Source organism: Bidens hawaiensis, unplaced genomic scaffold, assembly GCF_021521415.1.
Source record: "Bidens hawaiensis isolate Kalapana, Puna unplaced genomic scaffold, B.hawaiensis_p1.1 tig00023392_1, whole genome shotgun sequence".
Taxonomy (NCBI): Eukaryota; Viridiplantae; Streptophyta; class Magnoliopsida; order Asterales; family Asteraceae; genus Bidens; species Bidens hawaiensis.
Genome location: NW_027493662.1, coordinates 72,336 through 95,012, shown reverse-complemented (window position 1 = coordinate 95,012; position 22,677 = coordinate 72,336). Strand labels below are relative to the sequence as shown.

Genomic DNA, 22,677 nt, shown 5'->3' with positions numbered 1-22,677 from the left:
GGAGTTAGATTCTCACTATATGGAGATGGCTCAGTTTTCAATTAATAAAATATTACAAACAAGATCAAACAAGGTTTGTAAATCAAACACTTGGGTATTTATTATCCGAGAAGTTTTCAAAGTAAATTAATATTTTATTATAACCAAAGTCTTCCGCTAAATAACCCGCAACTCTGATATATTTACAAAACATGTACCAATTACTGGTCATACGTCTAGGACCTAAGTCGGGGTGTGACGCATTTGAATCGGCGACTTCCTATGAACCCTCGATGAACTTGTTTACTTGTCACACCCCAACCCCGAATTGTTACATTACTAATTAGGCTTCAATCAATTGGAAAAGAATGAAGAGAAGGAATTATCAGTTTCATCATATTAATTAAAAGTAGGGATGATAATGAGTCAGGTTTGGGTCGGATTTAGGTAATCCCAAACCCATACCCGATTATTAAATCTCGTCCCAAACCCGTCGGGTTCGAGGATACCCATCGGGTTTTTTTATCGGGTTTAGACATAACACATGGGGGGTATATCTGACCCAAACCCGTCAGGTTTTTATCGGGTTTTTACAAAATATAACTAATAGGTTATATACAATTATTACCCACCACATCCATATGTTCAAAGCAACTAGAAGCATCAAGACAACTGCTTACATATACTGTATATGATATACATATTACACACGGCTTTAAGGTCGTAGGAATTCACTAAATTGTTGAAATAAGAAACAAAAGCTCTACGTTCAAATTTTTTATTGTCATATAGAAATATAGAATAATTGATTAATAAGATATTATTAATCTACCTATATAATAAAAGATTACTTACTTGTGCCACTTGTCACTCCCTTAGTCATTCTCATTTTTAGCATTTTTTCAAAAACATAAATTCAACAAATATTATTTTGGATCTGGTTAACTCATTTGCAATACTTCCTAAAATTCGAATTTTTTGTTTATATGGAAAACTACAATCACGATTTACTAGCTATTTAAAAATTTTCATTATGTATTTTTTTTTTCATAACTAAGATACCATCAGTTGTTTGTTTTTTCGTTATTCATATTTTTGTTGACTATATTTTGCTTAATGTGCAAAGTTTTAACATTTTCATTAAAATCACTTTATTTAATATTTTTAAAATTAAGAGAATTTTAGGTAAATATTAAAACCATTATTAGTTTTAGCTGAAACTTTGGAAACCTACAATTCTGGTTTTCTTGCTAAAACTCTAATCATACGAATAATTATTAGTTTTAAACCTTAAAATCAAGTATTAAATTATATTTTTTTTCCTTATTAATACATATATAACTAAAAGTGTGAAAACAATCATGGTTTACTATGTGTTTAATATTTCAACAACTTTCCAAATGAAATTATCTAATCACATGGGGAGTATCAAATTATAGATATTCATTATTTAACACTTTTAACTAATATAAATGTGAGTGATTTAATTTTTCAGTTTTTCCTAAATATAAATCAATAGATTATTTTAGTTAGATTTTTTTAAGAAAGAAATCAAGGGTCTAATATGATCAAGCTATAATAACGTTTTTTTTATTATTTTGAAAACTACAATCATGATTTTTTAATTGTTTTAAATAATTATAGAGATAGAGATATATCAATTTAATTAAATATTGCAACTTCTTCTTAAAATAATCACTAGTATTCAAAGTTTAAAACATTCATTATCTAATATTTTCAAGTATTATATATAAGAACAACGTGTGGTACTCTGCTAACTCATACAGTAATCAACGTTTTCACAACTATGGCAAACAGGTTAGTATGTCTTTTTCATATTTATGCCAATTGCATTCATTGTGTAATACTTTCAACTATTTCATATATTCCTTGAGTATATGACTTTTAATTGTAATAAAAAAAACTTTAAATATTTCAATACAGATCGGTTGGTGACAGCAAATTTATCATGCTCATTCAACTTCCGATTCAATTAGTATAATACTTTGTACTAAAAGTCTGTTAGTATAATATTAATAAAAGTATCCAATTTAATAAAAAATAACCAACATATATCTTTTTACTTGAAGGAACCCGTGTTCTTACATGGACGGTTATATGTTGCCTTGTCAAGAGTTACAAGCAGGCATGTGCTAAAGAATTTGATTATTGATAAACAAGGTAATCTAATACAAGCACAAATGTAGTGTACAAGGAAATGTTCTTATTTGTAAAGTATTTGTGTAAATTTTCTTTTGTAATTCCTGTAATTTCAATGTAAGTTGTAATTGTATTAACATTATATGATAATTTTGCCATTGATTGTATATTTCTTAATGTTTAAATTTTAAAATGAGAAAATTATAATTTGCTTCCCTATGCTTTATGGGCGGGAGCACTTTACAGGCCCGAGTCCGATTTTGTGTGTTGCGTGCCACTAAAGCACATGGAGGCAAATCATAATTTTCTCTTTTAAAATTTTTATCAATTACACGTGTAATACATGGGCCTCAAACTAGTATATAATAAAATATAAGGTTGGTGCTAATTGAATTCCTATTAGACCTATTGGACCAAGTGGCACGATATCAGTGGATCATGTCATCGTTTATGTTTTTATATTTACGTTTTAATTTCGGTTTGGTAACGTACGTAACCGAAATCGATCAAATTCGCGGGGACTAACCACCGTAACGCTCGGGTTTTACCTATTCACTACTTCAATTTTAGGGACTGGGTTTTACCGACACATGAAATTCGTCTTAAATATTTTATAATTCACTATACAAGTGCCGCTACTTTTTGGGTTTGATTTTTAATATGTTAATTTGGATGAATATATTTATACGTTTAGTACTGGTACTGTGACGAACGTAGTCAATACCGACCGAATTCGTATTAACTCGTCGCTGTAATGACTAGGTTTTACCGACCAAATTCGCCACGCAATGCGCGCGAGAAAATATGTATCGCCATTGTTACAAAATTTTTAATATGTTAATTTTAATCTATACGAACGTTGCTACTATTTTCTGCGTTAACATACCGATTATTTTTTTAGTTTAGTGTTGATATCTTAACGAACTTAACACATATTAACCGAATCCACATTAGTGAACCACTGCAACTGATGTGCGAAAAGCTATATATAAATATTGATAACTAATTCTCGCAATTCAACACGAAGTCTTAAATTTATAAAACCAAACAATCCTAACTAAACTTTCCACAAACGACAAGTGTACCGATCGCGTAGCAGCACAGTCTAATGGAAGTCCGGATGTCGAACACAAAGATAATCAACCCTAATCTAAAACCTGCCTATATAATATATTTCTTTATCTTATTTATTTAAAACTAACTTAACATTAACTTAACTAACGGTGAAACTTAACGGAACTAATGATAATAAGAAAACGAACCACCTAGGTAAGATGACTTAACAATCGTAAGATGACACGGGTGCTTACAAGTGGTTGAAATCAGGGTTCTAAAGATGGGCTAACATAGGTGAGGTCAAGGCAACTGGGTCCCTACAGTTAGTTTTACCAGAAAACCCTAACGACGTCTTGACAACTTTTAATTTGTGGTTGGTATCTACGTACCTTAATAACTCATCACTTGGTCCTTGTCTAAGTTACAGATCTCACTAAGGCTCGAGCTATTACAAACCTAGGAGAAGAGGAGTAAATCAATACTAAGAACAAAATAATTCAACTTACAAAATAGCATGATAAGCCGCATGTTGTCTCGCAACGACTAACACAATCAACTAACTAGCAAGATAAGTTGACACCTAAGGTCTTGGTCCAACAAAAAGGTGGTGAAATCACTGACTTGAATGACTTAGGAAACATTAACCCTAATGGTGACATCTACCAAACTCACTCAACACATAAAGTATTAACCAAAACATGCAATTAGCGCATACACGAAACTAATTCATGCATAATCAATCGCATTGGGCACATGCAACCTAAAAAAATCTAGGGCAGTGGGTATACATGGAATAAAATCACAAAATATGAACTTTACAACAGATAAACAATCAACCTCACGTTAAGCACCCTAAATTAGTTAATATAAACCTTTAAACATCAAACCTAGGTGATTCTAACCAATCTAGCCAATCATAATCAATGAACAGTAGCAAATATATATATATAAAAGTATAAACGTGTTCATATAAATCTGATTACAAAATGTTTGAATGATTAAAACTCAAAAACAAACTTAGAATCGTTAAAATTGTCAAAACCGACAACCGAATGATAAAGGATAAAACCGTAAGCTCCTCATTCTTGGTTTATCTCCTAGAACAGGTCTTTGGTTGCAAGAATCTTTAATAATTCGTTAAGGTTTCATAAGGGTTTAAATAGATCATTAAACTTGTTAAACAAGCCAAAATAAACCAAAACAAGCCCACAAGCCCATATAAGGACAAAACAGTCGGGGTCAACGAAAGTCAAAGGCTTGGGCAGCCTTGGGGGCGCCGCCACACGCGAGCAGAGAAGCCCACCTGGTCGCGTAGCGCGGCCAAGCCTTCGGGTCATCGATTTTCGTTTATTTTACTTGTTAAACTCCGTATACGCGCACCGTCTTCGATCCAATCCTCGTTAAACTGTATCCTTCACTTTAATACTTGTTTTCCATGCTCTCTTCACCCATGATCCTACATCAAACATAAACATGTAAACACCATCGAAAACGGATAAACAAATGTTAATACACAATGAAAATTATGACAAAATAAGTACAAAAATATGTGTATTTCATAGCACATCAGCAACCGACATAAATGGAAAGAGATCCCAACTTCCCGGCGCAACGCGTCGGGTAAAAATACTAGTTAATAAATATACATAAAAAATTATATCGGGTACGTCAGGTTTATAATCGGGTAAATGGGTCAATGTTATCAGGTAATCGGGTACATTACTAATCCCAAACTTGTCCCAAACCCATGAAAATTTCAAAACTAATCCCAAGCCCTAATGGGTCGGATATTACCCGTCCCAATTATGTTGAGTTTCGGGTTTTCCCGTCGGGTTCGGGTTTCATTGCCATCCCTAATTAAAAGGGTATATCTGTCATTACGGGTAATTTTATTAGTGAAGGGAATTAATGTAATTTAGGTTTATGAGTTGGGGATATATGTAAATAGATAGTTAGCAAAGGATATATGTAATCCCCCCCCCCCCTCCCCTTTTTATTTTTTATATATCTTTTCTATATAGGGCTAACAACAATGTTGTTTTACCAGGTTATGTTTATTTATTATTTGGTTATGTAACGAGTAAAAAAATATATATTGTTTTAGTTTTCGTGTTGTTGTCTTTCTTTACTTTTTTTTACTGTCTTTTTTTGTTTTCTTAAATACCCAATTATCCCGAGCCGAAAAAACCCGAATCCGAAAAAACGGTAAGAGATTTAGGTTAGGTATCAGGTCTAAAATTAAATCTTTGTAACCCGAAAAACCAATCCAAGAAACCCAAAGAACACCCCTATCACCAAAACAAACCCATAAGTTATTGGATGAGCAATTCACTAAAGATAAATCATGCAATATTGGTGGTATGAATGAAAGGATGGTATCAAAATGGTTGAACTGACATAGTACTTACTCTCGTTGATTTCCTCTTATTTTTTTTTTAAAAAAAAACAGAGAAAACAAACTAATATACTCCCAAAGACTGATATAATAACGATATTAATAGCATAAGTCCATAACGTACGGTATATGGTACCATTAGAAAAGTGACCGCCTCGTGACTTTAACATTATAACCCAACCCTCGTCCTTTTCACGAGCTAAACTTCCCTACGCTACTTCGCTATTATTATTATTATCTTCCTCCTTCCTTAAATAAATTCCACATCTCTCTCTCTTTCTTTGTTTTGTTTTCTAATTATTATTAATTATTAATTAATAATAATAATTTAAAACCCACACTCCATATCATCTTCTTCTAAAGATTCTTCTGCTTCCTAACAGGTATTGTATTCATTCTTCTTTCTCATCATTTCATTTCTACACGTGTTTGTAGATTTAGGGTTTCCTTTCATTTTTCACAAGATTCGTGCGAAACCCACTTGTTTTTTCCTTTGATTTTAAGGTTTTAGCAGCTTCAGCTAATAATAATAATAGCAGAGCTCTCAGCTGTCAATGGCGGTTGTGAAAACCCTAAAAGTGAGGGTTTTTGATTGATGGGTATCTCGAATCACCTTTTGTTTTGTTAACTTTTTAGTTTTATATTCATTTTGCTTTTAACCTCTTCATGTTCTTCTCAAGTTTTATGGTAAATCTTGATTATTATTTTTGTTTCATGGATTTGTTTCTAGAAATGGAGGTGATTACTGAACACAAGGAAACAAATAAAACCCTAAGTGGGGTTACTTCAATTTCTCAGGAAACTGATGATCCTACGAAACATAGTACTGAGGAAACAATTGGTGATGATTCGGGGTCGGTGGTTGTTACAACCACAGTCGTAGAAGAGACCGTAAAAGAGACCGAGGTTTCTGTTGTTAATATGGTTCAAGACGAAGAAGGGGGGCGCAGTGAGAATGAGGTAACTGAGACGGAGAAAGAAGGGCTTTTTGGTAATTTGGTGGATGAAGATGAGGGTTTGAAGGTAAATTGCAGTGAGAATGGAACATCTCCGGTCATGGAAGTAGACACTGCTTTGGCAGGTCAAAATGAAAGTTTCATAAATTCAATTTTCGAGCATGAAGAAGAAAATGCAAGTGCGGATCCAATGGACATCTGCCCACCAGAGCAAAACGAGGACGGTGGTAACGAGGAAAGTGCCGTCAACAGGGAAGATAGTAATGGGAAGGAATTAGCCAGTCACGTTGAAGATGAAGAAGATTATAAATTTGTTGTCGGTGATTTTGTGTGGGGCAAGATCAAGAATAAACTGTGGTGGCCCGGTCAAATATATGACCCGAGTGATGCATCTGATAACGCGGCTTCTTTAAAACATGAAGGTGAACTCTTGGTTGCATATTTTGGAGACCGGTCATTTTCTTGGTGTTCACCGTCACAGTTGAAACCTTTTATTGATAACTTTCAAGAAATGTCAAGGCAGGGTGACTCCAAGAAGTTTGTGAATGCAGTTCAGAAGGTTCTGCAAGAGGTTGGTAGGCGTGTGGAGTTGATGTGCAAAGGCAATACAAATGATAAAGGTGGTATTGCCAACAGTGGGATTAAGAAGGGAGCACGTGCACCCAAAGGGAACACGATTAAGGTTTTGATAGAACGATTAGAGCCAGTTGAGCTTGTGTCAACCTTGAAAGGCTATGCTACAATGGAACTGGGTGCGGGACTGGTTGAGCTTGAATTTACTGTACTGAAAAGCTGTTTGACTGCTTTTTATACTAGAAATGGTAGTTCTGAAGGGGAGGCAAGGCGTGCGGTCACCGGCCCGTCATCAGAGGACGGTGATGCAAAGTTGTATCAGAAAAGGAAGAAGAAGAGTGTGGCGGAGTTGATGGGTGAAGATGAATCTAAAGTCAAGAAAGCAAAACCGAGTAAAGATAAAAGGAAGGCGTTGGTAGTGTCGGTGCCCGAAAGTGATGAAAGTGGCGGCGACGGCGGCGGCCTTGGCCTTGAAGAGGAGGCAATGTCGCCACGCCAAAGGAGGAAGAGTAGGTATCTTTCACCGCCTTATCTAAGTCCGGTCGGGTTAGGGAGATTTTCAGTTTTGGGTTCGGGTACTGGTTCCGGTTCGTTCAAAGAACCAAAAACGGTGCCTGAGAAGGTTCCGGAAATGGCTGCCAAACAGGTTGAAGATTCATTGAAGAAGAGCAGTGGGAAAAAGGCTAAAGAACATAAGAAGGCGGATACTGGTGGGAGTGTGGTTAACCTGTTAGACGGGTTGCTATGTGCAGCACTTGATCCTTCATCTTTTGTGCAAAATGAGAAGAACCTTTCGGAAATCATGGAGCTCGTTTCATCTTTCCGAGGATCCATCTTTAAAGAAGGGTCCTGCAAGAAGACTGGTACAAAGAAAGAAGGTGAAGAAGACACGTCGGAGCTCGGGTTCATCAAACAGAAGCTGGAGTGGATGAGTGAAATGGTGCAGATGTGTGAAGGCGGTGAAATGAATGCAGATGTGAAGGCAACTTTGCATGTTGGATTACAAGAGGTTCTTGGAAAGGTTGTTAAAATGGAGGGAAAGTGAGTTTAGGATTTTTAAGGATTAAATTAGATAATGTCATAAATGTCTCTCTCTGTTTTTCTTTTATGACTTTAATCTGCTTTTGCTTATCAGTCGGTTTCCATTTGAATTTTTGGCTTAATAGTTTTAACGTATGATTCATCATCGAAACTGTTGCACATAAAACCATAAAGTGAAGTTGAAATTTAACAGTAACATAGTCTCGGGCGAGTTATTAACATGAATACTGAATCAGTCATCTACAGGGTCTAGGGGAGTCTCATCCGCACTGCGTTTGATTGTTACAACTGGGCATTCACAATGTTTCACGCAAAACTCGCTCACAGTTCCTACAAATACCCTGTTCACAACATTTTCAACTTTGAGTAATCATGAAACCTTACTAATGATATTATTATAAGCTATAACAACCAACCAATTGAGACATTAATATACCTCTGGAAAGGACCAAGACCCCTGTTTCCCACAACAAGGAGGTCCGGCTTGACTCTTTTAACCACATGACAGATTACTTCTTTGGGATCCCCTTTCTTAATCCATGCTTCACATGCTACCTGCTACAATTGTAACCACCAAGCTCAATGCACATGAGAGATATAGTGCATGCGTGTGTGTGTGGGTGTGAGACAAAGAGAAAGAGAGAGACCCCTATTTCATGACACCTCTTCACAAAGTACTCCAACAGATGAGCTCCTCTAACCTTGTCCTTACGACTGGCATCTCTGAAATCTTCTGGCGAGGCGTATATGTCATCGAATCCTAGTACAAGCACAATATAAATAACAAAATGAATCATATGCAAGTTTATGTTAAAACAATTCTGGACCAATGAGATAAATTATACATAGAAAGTGGAACACAGGGACCAAATGCAGTTGCAACCATATATCTTCATTGTTAACACTGACAAAACACATCAATTCCATTCTGGAACTCATCATCATTTTAGAGAAAATAGTTTTCCAGCAAGTTTGCAGATCAACAAGATTAGTAGCAACATAGTCTATACAAAACTAATTTTGTATATATAACTGTATAAACACCTGTACGTAATCAAATTAGGCAAATCCAAAAGCGCCTATAAATTGATCCTACAAACCCTAGAATTACTTATTAACTTCAAAGAACTAAAGTTCAATAACATAATTCGAATCAACAAAACTGCAATCAATAGGCGTACAATAGCAAATCATTTAAATACACAACCTCAATCGCCTAAATCTCGACTTCACAAACCCTAACTCGATTCAAATTTCAAACACGAACAAACTCACAAACTAGATAGCAACAATACACAAACAATAAGCACATATAGAGAATAAGTATTACCATCTTCATCAGGAACTTGCACATGAAGAAACATGAGCTTGAATCCCGTGGTATTTGATCGAATGATCTTGTTAAGAGTCCACTCGAAAGCCGATTTGCTGCTGATTGAAGCGTGTGGATATCCTTTGATGCTTGACTCGTTCACTCCTAACATTATCCGAGTCACGTCCGAGTCAACACTCGCTGTCGCCATGGTTTCCTTCACTAGAGCTCTGTGTGAGTAGTAGTGTACTTTTATCAGTTTATTGTTCAAGGAGGCTTCTAGAAAGTTGTTGCTGCTGCCCGTGAACACATGTCACGTACCGGGCAGCTTAAGAGCTACAGTGATGTGATTGTGATTGGATTGCGTTACTAGACAACGTCTTATTGACCCACCCCAAAATAATAATAATAATAATAATAATAATAGACACGTTACAAAGTTATATAATGTTGACGCATTTAGTTTAATAACACGTCACCTAATCACTTATTATTTTAGATTGCGTATAATCGTTTTCGTCCGATGGTCGTTATCAGTTCTCACTTATCATGATAGAAAATTAGAAATGGTTAGATAATTGGGTTTGTTTGCGTGACCTCCTAGAATATGGGTGGCAACTTAGGTTGCATTTGTATGAGATTTTATTATTTTAGATGAATTGAATGTTTTGTAATACTTTTAGTCACATGAAATGTTATGCCAGTTATTGATGATGTGTTACATAGATCAAGTGTTCAAAAAAGTATCATAGTTGATGATGTGGAAAGATTGTGGGTCGTCCGTAAAATTTCGTTGGAAATATTTTGGACGGTGTATCAAACGTCGACGGCTACTTCAAGAACAAGGGAGGAAGTAGAAACCAACTAGTGTAGTCCATGGATGATGCAGGTTTGGATCCACCAAATTACTCATAAACGTAGCTCATGAATCGACAAAACATTCAAAAAAAACAAATCTACTAGACAACATATCTTCAAGTTAAGATAGACCCAAATATAAAGTATAACCATTCATTAATATATTTATACAAAGCAAATTTAATTTTTAAAGCAATTTAAGATTTCATAAAAACACTACCCTTAAAGTTAATAATTATCAAAAACTTATTATTATTATTATTTTTGAATAGTGAATTTCTTTTAATCTTTGTTGTCTATGGGACTTGAACCCAACACCTCACATTCCTAAACCCAAATGTTTAAAGGCTTTGCATTTATCAAAGAAACATCATCCCATTAGTTATCAAAAACTTATGAGCCTTAAGAAATTTGAAACAAGTTATTGAGAAGATTTTTAAATCAAAATATTTGGAGAAAAAAGACAAAATTAAACCATTTCTTGCAAGCAAAAATGCTTGGCAAAATAAGTTATGATCTTTCTTCCCCTTTCAGGCGTTCAAAACTAATATAGTTTAATTATAACTGAATCCTACGTGTTTAGTTTAATTATAAAGGCTAAAAATCATTTTTATACTTAGTGAACTAGTTTTATTTTTAGAGAAGTGTGAACTAAGGATTCATCATAGAATACATGGTTCGATTATGATATTAAGTGTGGTGATTGGACCCAATTTCACACTCTCCTATTATGGAAAGAATAAAAGTATGTGAGTTTCGGTCTACGCATATGACACACTATTCAGATTTGTATATATTATTTGAGTTTGAGTTTAATCGTCAACCACAAATATGACATGTGTCACCTCTGTATAAGAGCATTCTCAGCTCATTTCTTATTCATATCCATTTAATTACACTACCTTTTCACTTGTTCAATTACATGATACTTTTTTATGTCTTTATCATTATCATTTATCTCTCCTCCATGTTTGTAAAAATCGCGCTTAGGCGCCGAGTACTCAACGAGTAATCCCAGCCTAGGCCGAGTTTTCAGTGAGCCATCTCGAGTACTCTCCGACTAAAGCCCAAGTACTCCTAATTTCCCAGTCAACCGCCTAGGGTCCCTCTAGTGAGTTTGCAACCTTGCTTTCCTCCATTCATAACTTTCACAAAATATTAAAAATAGACAGAATTACAGAAATTGTCCTTTATTTTACACTCAATTTAAGTGGTTTTCTTTTATCTTTAAAGTTAACATAATTTATCTTTTTCGTTTAAAAATCCAACAACGGTTGTCCTTTAACCCTAACCCGGTTAGTTTTACTCGTTAAATCTAGTCATGTGCCTTGCACATGAGAGCAAATTGGTCATTTAACAAATTATTAAACAAAACATTTTATAACAAATTAAAAAGAATATAAATATAATAAAATTGATTTTGTAATATATCAATATCAATACTATATATAAAAAGAATCTCAAGGACCTCTTAATTTTTAAAAGGTCTAAACTTTTTTTGCATAGTGTACTTCCATTATTGCATGTTTTAAAGAGGTTAAGTAGAAGTTAAGAGGGTATTATGATATTTTATTCAATAGCCTACCACGAACTCCTTTATTTGTTAAATTATAAATACAATTTCTATTGCTCAACTATACATAACTTTTGTTAATTTTAATAATTATTCATCTTCTACCCCCTTAAGTTTATCCATATATTCCTCAATTTTATTTTATTTTTGTTTTTCTCTTATATCTTTGAATATATTAAGTTTTAAAAAATTTCGAACATACCACTACGAAGTGTTTATTTTTGTCTACGTTTTGATATAAATTTTATTGAATATCGAGATACGGATAATAAGGTACAAGTCTCTTAAAGATACTTTTTGGTAGTTTTTTTTTCTCTTGAATAAGTTATTTAAATACATAGGTTTCCTCCATTTTAGCTATAATTTTAACCAATTCTAGCTGTTGTGTGATATTGTGGTCCTTATATTTTTTATTTTAACATTACTGAAACACATTAAATTCCTTATAAATGTTATACTAATTATCAAATATGTGCTTTATATACTTTTAATTTTATAGGATTTTATAAAATAAAAATATATATTACCTAAATTTTGACCGACAAATTGACCCAAATGAAATTTTCATATCGTGTGCATAACATTAGTAATTTAAACCTCATTAGATATAGATCTGATTAAAAGTACTCAAGTTTTATAGATATCATAATAACCAAGACGAACTCGAGTTTAAGGTTTCAACTTTAATTTCGAGCTGAGTTGAGCCAACGTGGTATGAAATTCAAGTTGAGGTCGAGCTAGCCTTGACTCGACTAGGTTTAACTCGCTAACAACCTTTAAGTGTTATTCCCCGCTGCATCGCGCGGGCACCTGACTAGTTAATGATAATTCTCTTTCTATCTCTCTCTCTTGAACTCTTCTCTCTCCTCACCACAACCTCCCACCATTCAACCACCATCACAACACACCCGCTACACCAACAAACCTCAACCAATGTCACACACTAGCCACCAGCAATCAAATACCGATTTCCGACGACCAAAGACAACCACATCAGCATGTTTAAAAGCCCTATTTCAAAACCAAGAACCCTAGCAACCAACAACCACTACCAAACTCCAGTCTCGATCATAATTAATTGCACGGACAATTAACAGAAGCGCCATATTAGGGTTTCATGTATTCATTTGATTCAACAGAGTTAGTATAATTTTGGTGAATTCTTTACCAATTTGATGAATTTGTAACACCCTTGTCTCAATTATTCACAGTTGTTTACCATATAGACATAAGTTAGGGTTTCGATTTGGTTTTCCTATTTGTGACAGTTTAATTGTTAAGGTTTGATTGCATCGTTTAATGGGATTGAAGTATTGTGTTTCTGTGATTGGATCTCACACTGGTAGGCTGATATTAAGATGTTGTTTAAATGGTGGTGGTGGTGGGATGTGGTGTTGGTGGTGTAGAGAGAGAAAAAAGAGACAGAATATTATAATATAAAAATTCTTTTTAATTTAATTATTAACTTACAAATTTACCCTCATGTGTAATGCACCTAACCTGACTTAACGTGAAAATCTAACTAGGTTAGTGTCAAAGGACAACCGTCGTTGGATTTTTTAAACATAAAGGATATATTATGTTAACTTTAAAGATATAGAATAACCACTGAAACTGAGTGTAAATATAAAGGACGATATCTGTAACTCTGTCTTAAAAATATAACATTTTCTCACCTCTACTCACAATCACTCATAGCTATACCATATAATTTACAAAACTCACTCACATAGTTATAGGGCACAGGTTGAGAATGCTCTAAGTAGGCATGCATGTACAGGGCCGTCTCCGAGAGCTCGAGGGTCATCCTGGACCCTGCACTAGTTATAAAAATGGGTTTAAAAAATTAAACATAATTATTTAATTTTTTAATTAGTTATTAAAAAATAAATAAAGGTACAGATCAGTTTGAATAGGTTACTTTTGATATTGGGCATGATTTTATTTGATGAAGCCCAGACCAAAACTGATGGTTGGTTAATTTGTATATGTTTTAGTTTGTTTATTCATTAGTTTTAATCATTTATTGTAGGAACTTCGATACTTCATACGTGTTTATATGTTGCAGGTCTTTGAATGTTAAATATGCTAAATTGGGACTTGTACGAGCATGGGATGAAGTCTTGGGATGATCGGGGAGTAAACGGAAGCTAACAAAAGTGGAGAATTGAGCCTAAGCATGTTATACAAGGGATTGGAAACAAGACGAAAACATGGAATTTTATGTCTCATCGTAACTTACTCTGGGCATGGCGTAACTTACTCTAGGACCTGACATAAAGGGCGTAAGCAACTTACAAAACAGTTGTGTTTGGCGTAGGAAAACAAGACCCGGCGTAACTTACGCCGGGTAGGGAGTAACTTACGCTGGGTACTGATAAGTGACGCGAACTTACGAGTTTTTTAGGGTATAAAAAGGAATAATAAACCCTAACTCGAGGGAGACTTATCTTGGCCGTTTTGGAACATCTTGGGACGATTTTGGGAGCTAGGAAACATCAATAAACATTATTCGATCGATGCCTAACGGATTCCAATCATCAATTGAAGATTTAATGGCCACCATGAGAGGCTAATTCTCTCCGAATCATACCCAGGATGTAAAGTTTGTAACGATTTTAGTTTTCTCATGTAACTAAGAACATTTATGTATAATTGTTTATGGTTAATCTATGATTATTGATGTATAGTATTTCTGTGTGTTCAATTGATTTAGGTTTACGTTGATCTGAACGATTAGTTACTAGTTGCTATAATAATTGATCATAGGGTTGTTTGATTAGGTTGAATACGATAAAGCATATAATTGCCCTTAACTGAGTCACACTGGCAGGGACTGTTTGATAACCAGTGTCATGTGTAAAGCGATTATTGATGCTTAAGGTTTTGTCTAGTTGATCAGTCTATAGTTAACCGTTAATGATTAATCTATTAGGTTGCATGAGATTACTGTAAATTGCTTACTTGAAATCCCGGGTGTGATTTGCTTTTATTATTTGATTGAAACTTGTTTGTTTACTCATTTGCTTGTTTAACTCTAAATTCAAATCATTGCTTGTGTGATCAGCACTAAATCTGTTACTTCATAATATTAAAGTTGTTTACACGAATCACATTGACCACATACTCCTGGTGGATACGATACCTTACTTATCCTATCTAGATAGTTTAATTAGGTTTTTGATTGACTCAAACGACGGTCATCAAAAACTTAGCCACTTTTAATAGAAAACAAAAAAAATAAGTGTAAAAGGGACTCAAACCTATGTGTGCAGCTTTCATGCCCATGTCTTATCACCGCAACAAGCTAGATTTTATGTACATGCCTTGTAATATATATATATACACACATATATACACACACACACATATGGGCCTCTTGAGATTGTGGGCCTTGCACAGTGGCCTACCTTGTACATGCTCTGGGTCGGGCCTATGCATGTACATAGTACACCCTAAACCGTAATCCCAGTTCTCATTTTATTTTTCCCCACAATAATGTCTTAGTTGGACGGATGTGTGATTCTATTATGCCCACCCGATTTGCTCTACAACATGTGATATACGTCACTCATATTTAGGGCTGACAATTTATACCTGATACATGACTTTAACAGGTATCAAGTACGACATTAACATGTTTCGTGTACTAAATAGGTAGACATGAATCTACCTATTTACCTATAAAATACATGTTAAGTACATGATTAAATTTTTATAATTTGATATATATATATATATATATATATATATATATATATATATAACTTATAAGTTATCCTAAACCCTAAATTCCTAAAACATTCTCACTTTCTCTCAACAGTCACATTCTCACGACATTCCCAGTTCCCTCTCTGCGCCATCAGCTAGCTCCGCCTTTGAACTCTGGCCATCAGCCCTACAGCCGCTAATGCTTCCTCCGGTCTCCACTCTCCACGTCGTCAAAGTCTTGTACTGCAAATACTACCAAAAGTCGTCACTCATCCATCAGTTCAGGTATCAATTGAACTTATATATGCTTGAACCTAATATATTGCCATTTGAGCTTCGATTTGTATTCATAACCAGAATTAGGTTATGTCACACCCCAACTTAAGGCCTAAGCGTGTGACCAATAGTTGGTACATGTTTTGTAAATAAATTAGATTGCGGGTTATTTAATGGAAATCTCTATTTAATATAAAATATTAATTTACTTGAAAAGCTTCTTGGATAATAAATATCTGAGTGTTTAATTTATAAACCTTTGTTTGATTTTACAAATCATTTTTAAATCTTGTTTACAATATTTTCATAATAAATGCCACACCCCAACCTACGGCGGAAATACGAGGGCGTGAACTGATTTCCCACAGCTCTTAAGGTACTATTATAAAATATTGGAAATTTCAATATCTATTTAATAAAATTCGATTTAATACAACAAATTCAGTACAATATCCAAACAAAAACAAATAGTGCATCAAACAAACATAAACCATAAAACAATTGTCTCGTTAATTTTCTCTATCTTTATTCTTAAGTGATCTTCCAAACTTGAACTAACTTCACATCACACGATGACCTGCATATGCGTTGAAAACAAAGTAGATTTGTCAACACAAGGTTGAGTGAGTGATGTTTTGTAAAACACACTTGTTTTTCGCACCTTTTTATCATCTTTTTATTGCTTAATTATCTAATGAATAATGATTTTGGTTTGTTTTAACATGATCTTACAAAGTCTATTATCTTTCGTAGGTTACAGGTTTTAAAAGAGAAAATAACCGGGTTTTGGAAGACATAAAATGCTTTTATGATAAAGTTTTGAAACCAAACTCAAAGCCCGACCCAAGTCTACTAAAGGAAAGCCTTTCATGTGATATAATATTAAAAGAAGATTAAAAAAACCCTAAGGCACCTCCCACTACCTCCGATCGGCAAAAGGAGAAACAAAGAAAGAAAAAATAAATCCAATTGTGAGGTGTTGGTAACAGTTGGCGATTGGCAGCAGCACAAATCAATCAAGGAAGAAGAATATAATATAATTCCTTGTGGTTTGGATCAAGTTCACAGCAAAGAATAAAAAGTTTATAATTTAAAACCCCTTGCTACTTTGGTCCGATCGGCAGTCAACACAAGGAACAAGAAAAAATATTCTAGGGTTCTTGTGACCAAGGGAAGAAGAAGGCAGCGAAAGGTGACTCGGGACAGCAGCTAGGGAGCTTTTCTCATCATAAATATCAGCTCTGATCAATAGTATAACACTCATAAACTTTTCTTTCTTGTTTATGTTCATAACTACATTGTTTTTTATCTTGAAAGTGAATTGTTTTGCAATTGAATTGAAGATAGAGTTGTGCTTGATTAATATTTATTGATGAATGAGTTTGATTATGAATTGGTTGAGTCTTATGATGGTTATAAAAGTTATTTGCTGCTGTCCAAAAATTATGATTGGCTAAACTTCTTTGTTCTACCTAGGTTAGATGATTATTGTTTGGTTTTTATGAGTTAAATGGATTGTTTGATTAATATGACTTGAATTGCTATTGAAAGTTTGGTTTAATGATGAATTAGGTTGTGTTTAGTGGTTGTCATATTTTTGATATCATCTCATAATCTCGTGTTTCGATTAATTTAATTGGTTTTGATTGATAGTCGCATGTTCATGTCTTTACTTTGTGTTTAGAGTTTGTTTGCGGTAGGTACAACCGTAGGGTTTTGTTGGGATTATTAATTGATATAATTCAGCAGGTGAGCACCTTCTTAGAGACCGAGAGGTTATAGGAAGTAAAGTCATCTCATAGCTTTTGCTTGTTAGGATTAGGATTGCGCGAGGGCGGGTTCGGTTTTTGTCGGGTTTGGGTTTGTGAGTGATTAGTTGGTCTAGTTTATGTTAAACCAAATTGTTCATTTATCCGTGTTTGCGTAGTATTCATTTCCATTAGGGTCGTGTGTCGGTGAGTCCGAGAGGAGAGTCGACATTAGAACACCTTAGCATTCGTTTCCTGGTTTGTTCTTAAAATCAATTAAGTGTAAGTTAGGGTTTATTAGTGAGACCGAGAGGTGATCTAGCTTTCTTGAGTGAACCTTAGTTGTGTCATCTTTAGATACCAGTGTCATGAGATCATTCAATCCATTAGCTTGTTAGACCGTCAATTTGATTCTTACCTAGGTAGACATTTTTTTCCATTGTCAGTCACAGTCGTTAAGTTTCGTTAAGTGTTTCAATTAAGTCCAGTCAAGTAAGTTAAGTTAATAAATTTAGTTAAAGTAATTTAGGTCAAGTTGTTTAATTTATTAAAAACCAATAAAATAATATTATTCTTAGGAAGGTCTTGTCTGGGGTTTAGTGATCATAGGCGTTCTCACGTGTCCTTGTGTTCGATACTCGAACTTCTTAGGTTTATACTACTTGTGACCGGTACACTTGTCGGTTGTGTGTGGTGTTATTAGGAGTTTCCATTTTAAATTTAAAACTTAGTTGTGAGTCCCGTAAAAAGAAGTACTCATTAGATACACATCAGTGAGCAACACATCACTTTTAATGTACATATTATAAAAATAAGTATTGCAACAAGTCAAATGAGATAAGCAATTTAACCAATTAGCAAAGATAAATGAGATGTCGAAAAGCACGAAGCTATTACGACGGTCGTATGATCATACTATTCCGAGATTATTCTAGACCTCTCTGAATGCGATTCACATAAGCATGTAAGCCATAACAAGTATGGTACAAAATTGTTAACACATAAGACAATAGTTTCAGTTTGGGTATATGTATACATAAGAGAAAATATGTTGACGCATATGTCCCCAAAACGTGGAAAACATGTAAAATAGGGGAATGTGATACTCACCTCGATAGACGAACAAAGATTAATGAGAACATTAAGAATGCGGAAATCACGCGTTGACGATAAAGCCTAATAAGGGAAAAGAGAAATACGGATACGCTAAGTTAATGAACTAGATAGATTTTTTATCCAACGGTGACTTTCACAGTTAAGCTAGCACTGCGCGACCAAGTCGCGCCCCACCACCCCAATCAAGCCATCTATGTTGACATGATCGGGACCCACGCTGGCGTCCAAGTTTGGCTTGACGTTCCCGGTAAAACCCAGTTTGCTCACCCCGCCCGAAGGCACGAGAGCTTTTTAATGCTCTGCAAAAATCTGGTCGGAATTAGGATTCACACCCGGGTCATCCATCATGTTCCTGGCCATTAGGGCAAGCCACGTTGGTTGAACTAGATAGATTATGAGAGCTCGATAACTATAATCATTATTAAATTAATATTATATTCTCTTGTTAATTATATTTAATTAAACATTATATATAAAGATATAATATGTAAAATTATTAGTTTGTTTATATAAAGGTAAAACACATCTTAAAAATATTAATTTTAGCTTTATAAATATATTTATTAATAGTTTACTTGTTATATATTTATATATCAAAATATTAGTTTTCATATTATATATATATATATACTATATATATGTATATAAACATATTTGCTTACATATACATATATACAAAAACGGAAACGTGAGAAAACAAGTATTATTAAGTCGGTTTCCTATAAAATAGTTTTTGATTATTATTATTATCTATACTATATAATAAATAAAAGTTTCTCATGCCACATGTCATTCTCTTATGCATTCTTATTCTGTCTTCCCGCCTCTCTCTCCTATTAATTATACATACTTTTTAAAGTTCTTTTTATATATTTTTTAAAAAATGTTAGGTTTATTTATTAAACATTTTTATTATTTAACGGGTTCATTGTTAAAAACACGTGGATATTTAATTGAACCCGACCCGCCTTCTTTTCACATGTAACCATAACATCTTTCTTTCTATCCAAATTTTGTCGATCAAAAATTTATCGATTCTCCTTTACTGTACATTCTTCAACTAATCGAACGTTTTCTTCTATTGATGGTTGGTTCGTATCGATTGTACCGTTTATGTTCTCATAATACTATTTTACTTTAGTTGCTACCATATTTTTAGTGTATTATTTAATTTTGTATCGAAAGAAGCATTTAAAGATTTATGATTTATATTTAAGTTTGTGAATAGTAGTTATAATTTAACTTTGTACTTACTTAATGTATTATTCAACTTTATTTATCAAAAGTTATCACTTTCGAAGTTGAAGTTGTCCAACCCGTGTAAAACACGGGTACATAACCTAGTTATTATATATATATATATATATATGTATATATGTATTACATGATCTAAAAAGAAAATAATAAAAAAGAAACTAAAAATCCGGGGTTGGCAGGGGTCGAACCCGCGACCTGCCCCCCGTGACTCAATAGGTTTAACCAGCAGGGCTAACCAGCGACGTGAAAACTAAACCAGTTTCAATTATATATAAATAGACACAAACATTAGTAGATTTATCTAAGAACCCTAGCGAATTCAATTAGCCAAATCTGTTATGTAAAAGCAAATTAGCCTTAGGGCTTTTGATCATCACTTAATCGCGATCCTAATGCTATAAACAATTACCTCGTTTAACGAACTGTGATAGGTTAATTAATGTAAAACAAAGTCGGAGACGAGGAGGTCAAGAACTGAGATCAGATGAACACGATAATGTGTTTAAGTTTAGGGTAATGATTGGCGACGACTATGAGATTGTAGGTGTGAGTTTAATTGCATCATAACATCCCGTTTATACAGAATCGATTTTAGGGTTTTGTTTAAATTTCAAAACGGATAACGGTTATCGGTTTGGCCGAAGTTTTCAAATAGATAATGACGATGAGGTCGTTGATAACGATGCCAATACGATTACGAGATTAATTAACACGTTTATATCGAAAATCATGGTCTAAGTTAACATATTAAGAATTCGGGTACAAGAAATGGAATGTGGTATCGGGTTTGGATTTGGATATCCAGATGTATCATATGGGTTATAAAGTAATTTATAGTTTAAGTCCTTGATGTTTAAAGATGGACACAAAAGAAATTAAAACTTGTATTTTGGGTTAAATGTGTCAAAAATATAAAAGATATAATTATAAAGAAATAAATATTAATAAAATAATCAATTTAACTCGATAAACGAAATTTATTAAATAAAAATAACCCGAACATTGAACAGAGTCGGGTAAAAGTATAAGTTCGAAAACTCGAGTTGTTACTATAGGGAATTTCATCCCGAAATTAAGGAATACTATAACAACACCATTAAAATAAAAATACATAATACAAAACTTTAGATAGTTGAAGTAACGCTCCAAATGAAAATCTGATAAGGGCATTTATATATAGAATATACCAGCGGCGTATCCACATGTCCTTATCATCTTTACATTTGTACCGTTATCTCAACTACTTTCGGTTCTTCATTATGACACACAACTATTCGGATTATGATTTCGATGCGAGGACTTTGGTAATTACATATGCATCCAGAATTACTTAGACCGTCGGATGGTCCATATAACTCGTCCCGTTGTGTGGGTTACAAAACAGTTGAGTAAAACATGATTTTGAGGAAACAAAAATTTTAAGGAGTTTTAATTAGAAAATAACTAATGTATAAAACAATTCCAAAAGTTGTAGTGGATTTTACTAAAGCAAGGAGATTTCCAAGACTTCACAAAAATATAAGTATTTAAAGTCGAAGAAGGGATCACTTATCAACAGTTAAGGTTAATAGAGGTAAGGAAATAAGATAGAAGTAGGTTTTAATAAACAATATATTTAAACAAAAAGGACTTTATTCATGAGATAGAAGATAAATAGTCCAAATACAGAAATAATTCAAGGCCATAAAGAGGTGTTACATTACGTAATTAAGAAAAAGACAAAATAAATTAAGATAGATAAAGGGAACGACAAAAGTCTTCACGATCGTTGAGTAGCTTAATTGATACGACTTGGAGCACAATGAGGAGTTGCATTCATGGAAGTAGGAGAAATTGAGGTAGTTTGGCTTGGAATAGCATGAATGGGTTGAACTTGCACAACAGGGGCTTGAGTATAGTAGCCTTGGTACACTTGAGCTTGCGAATTCGAGGTCTGATAAAGCTGGGGTATGTAATGTTGACCTTAGTTGATGAGTGGAGCTTGAAGGATATGGGATCTATGGATTTGAACTTTGTGAGCATGGGTTAAGTAGTCGGGTGTTGTTATAGTTTGGGATTGATGGGCATGGATAAGTTGAGGGCACATATTACGAAGATGATTTTGGTCTCCACAATGATAGCAAGAACGAGTATTAGGAGCACCGTTGGGTTGGCTAGTGCATTAGGCGGGATACGGCAAGTGTTAGGAAAGTGGCCAAAATAGTTGCATTGGGTGCATAGTCGGCAAGGGGTTTGGGCAGAGTTATGAAAGTTACACTTGACACATAGGGGATGAGGACCAAAGTAAGCCTTTTCATTCGGGGCATTTTGGTTTTGGTTAGAAGGAGGTTGGTTATTGGGTTGGATAACTGCATAGGCTTTACGCTTGTTATTTTGATTTTTGTTGCGGTGATTGTTGTTGTTGGAAGCAGGTTTGGGTTCGGCAATAGCATTAGAGGATGAGTCAGTTTAGATCTAGTCGGGATTAGGCTTAAATCCTAGCGAGACAAGGTTCCATCCCTACCATGACTGTCGGTGAGGGAAGCAGCTAGGTCCATAGCCTCACCGATGGTTAAGGGATCACGACTCGTCACAGCATCACGGAAAATTCTTGGTAAACTGCGAATTTATTTCCGAATGCCGCGGTTTTCGGGAGTTACAAATTGAGGTACGATTTGGCTAAGTTC

The 22,677-nt window shown here is 34.3% G+C and overlaps 2 protein-coding genes across 2 annotated transcripts; one reads left to right on the top strand and one right to left on the bottom strand.

Annotated features, from left to right (window-relative positions):
• The first annotated feature begins 5,955 nt into the window (after positions 1 to 5,955).
• On the top strand, positions 5,956 to 8,246 carry LOC143567343 (uncharacterized). The gene is made up of 2 exons (XM_077053790.1): positions 5,956 to 5,973; positions 6,321 to 8,246. Exon 2 carries the CDS (start codon positions 6,323 to 6,325, stop codon positions 8,162 to 8,164), a length of 1,842 nt encoding a protein of 613 aa, XP_076909905.1. The 5' UTR covers positions 5,956 to 5,973; positions 6,321 to 6,322; the 3' UTR covers positions 8,165 to 8,246.
• Positions 8,247 to 8,295: 49 nt separating this feature from the next.
• On the bottom strand, positions 8,296 to 9,824 carry LOC143567344 (universal stress protein A-like protein). Its single transcript, XM_077053791.1, has 4 exons — positions 9,491 to 9,824; positions 8,808 to 8,920; positions 8,597 to 8,715; positions 8,296 to 8,501 (listed from the first exon to the last, which is right to left on the bottom strand). The coding sequence occupies exons 1-4, from the start codon at positions 9,681 to 9,683 to the stop codon at positions 8,393 to 8,395; spliced, it is 534 nt and encodes a 177-aa protein (XP_076909906.1). The 5' UTR covers positions 9,684 to 9,824; the 3' UTR covers positions 8,296 to 8,392.
• Positions 9,825 to 22,677: the final 12,853 nt, after the last annotated feature.